General features: G+C 43.2%; 1 protein-coding gene across 2 annotated transcripts in view; it reads left to right on the top strand.

The window, feature by feature from the left end:
- Window positions 1–2,988, top strand: part of LOC122558850 (protein phosphatase 1M-like) — a 49,914-nt gene that overhangs the window by 37,735 nt on the left and 9,191 nt on the right. For both annotated transcript variants that reach the window (XM_043707692.1, XM_043707693.1), the window contains exon 7: window positions 2,622–2,685. In XM_043707692.1, coding sequence (XP_043563627.1) covers window positions 2,622–2,685 — 64 coding nt within the window. The remainder of the gene's footprint in view (window positions 1–2,621; window positions 2,686–2,988) is intronic.

Here is a 2,988-nt window from a genome sequence, read left to right as displayed (position 1 = left end):
CATTTGGAGTACTGTGTCCAGTTTTGGGCCCCACACCTCAGGAGGGACATACTGGCACTGGAGCGTGTCCAGCGGAGATTCACACGGATGATCCCTGGAATGGTAAATCTAACATACGAGGAACGGCTGAGGATCCTGGGATTGTACTCATTGGAGTTTAGAAGGTTAAGGGGAGATCTAATCGAAACTTACAAGATAATACATGGTTTGGAAAGGGTGGACGCTAAGAAATTGTTTCCGTTAGGCGAGGAGACTTGGACCCATGGGCACAGCCTTAGAATTAGAGGGGGTAAATTCAGAACAGAAATGCAGAGACATTTCTTCAGCCAGAGAGTGGTGGGCCTGTGGAATTCATTGCCCCACAGTGCAGTGGAGGCCGGGACGCTAAATGTCTTCAAGGCAGAGATTGATAAATTCTTGATGTCACTGGCGGAGTGGACTCGATGGGCCGAATGGCCTTACTTCCACTCCTTTGTCTTATGGTCTTAAACCATCCACTTTCTGGGAAAATCATTTACACAGATCCTTTATGTTTTTAAAATTATATTTAATTGTGTACCTCCATTAGTTTTATTTCTTTAATTTGTTCTTCCCCTCTATTTGATGTCCACCTAGTCAGAAGCATTCTACGACTAGGATATTACTAAACTGGAGAGGATTATGAAGAGATTTACCAGGATGTTGCCAGGAATGGAAGGTTTGAGTTAGGCTGGATAGACTTTCTTTCACTTGAGCATTGAAGTTAAGTGGTGACCTTCTAGAGATATATAAAACATAAGGGATATAGATAAGATTAATGGCAAGTGTCTTTTCCTTTAGGATTGGGGATTTCAGGATTAAGGAGTTTGTTTTTGAGATGAAAGACCAAGAGATTTTTTAAAAAGACATGAGGAACAAATTTTTTTATACAGAGGGTGGTTTGCACGGAGAATGAACTTTCTGAGGAAGTGGTTGATGTGAGCACAAATCCAATGTTTAAAAGGCACTTAGAAAAGTACATGAATCAAAAGGTTTGGTGGGAAATGGGCCAGGAGCAGGCAGGTGGGACTGTTTGGGATTATGATTAGCATGGACTGCTGGACTGAAGGGTCTGTTTCCGTGCTGTATGACTCTGAGTAAGTGTAGACTTGCCTTCCAAGCCCATATGTTGAAGCTACTCTTGACTAGTTTTAGTTAAGTAAAAATGACTCTCATACACTCCTGTCATTTCAACTGTCACAGTGAATATGTGCAAACCTCTGATCATTCGCTGTTAAGTACTTTGTCTCAGATTGTATTCACCATGACGGATGTCACTATGGTCAATTGGCTACACCACATGAAAGATGCTTAATTTAATCTTGCTTGTTGTGTTTATCACAATACCCCATTCTGCTCGTTGGTCTGCCTAAGCATATACATCCCAAGAATTTTTTTTTAAAACTTTCAAAAGACTGTCAATCTCTGATTCTTAGTCCTTTCCCAGGAACGTGCCACTTGTTATCTGTAAAAATCATTAAACAGCCTGCTTCACCATTTTCTCACAGGTCATCCCAGAATGGAGTGGCATGGTAGCTCAGTGGTTAGCACTGCTGTCTCACAGCACCAGGGACCTGGGTTCAATTCCAGCCTTGTGACTCTCTGTGTGGAGTTTGCACATTCTCCCATGTCTGCACATGGGTTTCCTCCTGGTGCTCCGGTTTCCTCTCACCATCCAAAGATGTGCAGTTCAGGTGGATTGGCCACGCTAAATTGCCCATAGTGCTCAGGGAGGTGTAGGCTAGGTGCTTTGGTTGGTAGTAAATGTAGGGTAATAGGGTAGAAGAATGGATCTAGGTAGGTTACTCTTCGAAGGGTTGGTGTGCACTTGTTGGGCCAAATGGCCTGTTTCCACACTGTAGAGATTGTAAATGTTGTGAATGTCAATGGCCATCCATCCTGATCACAACAGTGTCACTGTCGTTGATCCCTATTCTTCCTATTATTTTATAATTATCCAATTTGTAACAATTTACCCAAAGACTACTTCACCATTTTAAAAAAGGACTTGCATTTATGTAGTGCCTTATTTACAGCCAAAGAAGTACTGTCAATGTTGCACTATAGAGATTCCAGCAGCCAGTTTGTGCACAGCAAGCTCCCACAAAGTACCAGTACGAGAATGGCCACAGGTCTTGTTTTGTGATTAAAAACAAAACCAGAAATTGCTGGAAAAACTCAGCAGGCCTGGCACCATGTTTGGAGAGAAATCCTCAGAACAGTTCTGAAGAAGGGTCACAGGACCCAAAGCATCATCTGTGGAGAGAAATCAGAGTTAATGTTTCTTTCGGTTTCTGTTAAGGGATGTTTTGCTAAGGAGCAAATACTGGCCAGGCTCCATCTGCTCTTCCTCAAGGTTACTAGTACCATAGGACCCTTTACAACCCCTGATAAGGTGAGAGTGGGCATCTCGCTGGAAAGGGGGAGGGGGGTGCGGGGAGTGTGCGAAATGCTACTAACTGAGCCACAACTCATGTAATTTTCTGTAATATTACGCACAGCACATCATCAGACCTAATTTGTCATGTCAGCGTAGACAACCTGTCTTTATAAATCCACACTGGTTTAAGATTGTTGGCCTCAGTCTTGTTCTCTGTTTTCAGGGGATACAAAACTGCAGAAGAAGATGACCTCAAGTACCCTGTCGTGCATGGGGATGGAAGACAGGTACACCTTTGGGAAATCACTTCATATGCTGTGTGATTTTACAAAGAGACTGCAGGGTCCCATTAGTACAATAGACTATAGACAATAGACAGGGTAAAAACAAGGGCTGCAGATGCTGGAAACCAGATTCTGGATTAGTGGTCTTGGAATAGCACAGCAGTTCAGGCAGTATTCGAGGAGCAGTAAAATCGATGTTTCAGGCAAAAGCCCTTCTTTAGGAATACAGGCAGAGTGCCTGAAGGGTGGAGAGATAAGTTAGAGGAGGGAGGGGGTGGGGAGAAAGTAGCATAGAGTACAATAAGT

The sequence above is a fragment of the Chiloscyllium plagiosum genome, chromosome 18 (assembly GCF_004010195.1).
Source record: "Chiloscyllium plagiosum isolate BGI_BamShark_2017 chromosome 18, ASM401019v2, whole genome shotgun sequence".
NCBI classification, from domain to species: Eukaryota; Metazoa; Chordata; class Chondrichthyes; order Orectolobiformes; family Hemiscylliidae; genus Chiloscyllium; species Chiloscyllium plagiosum.
This window is presented reverse-complemented; position numbering and strand designations above follow the sequence as displayed.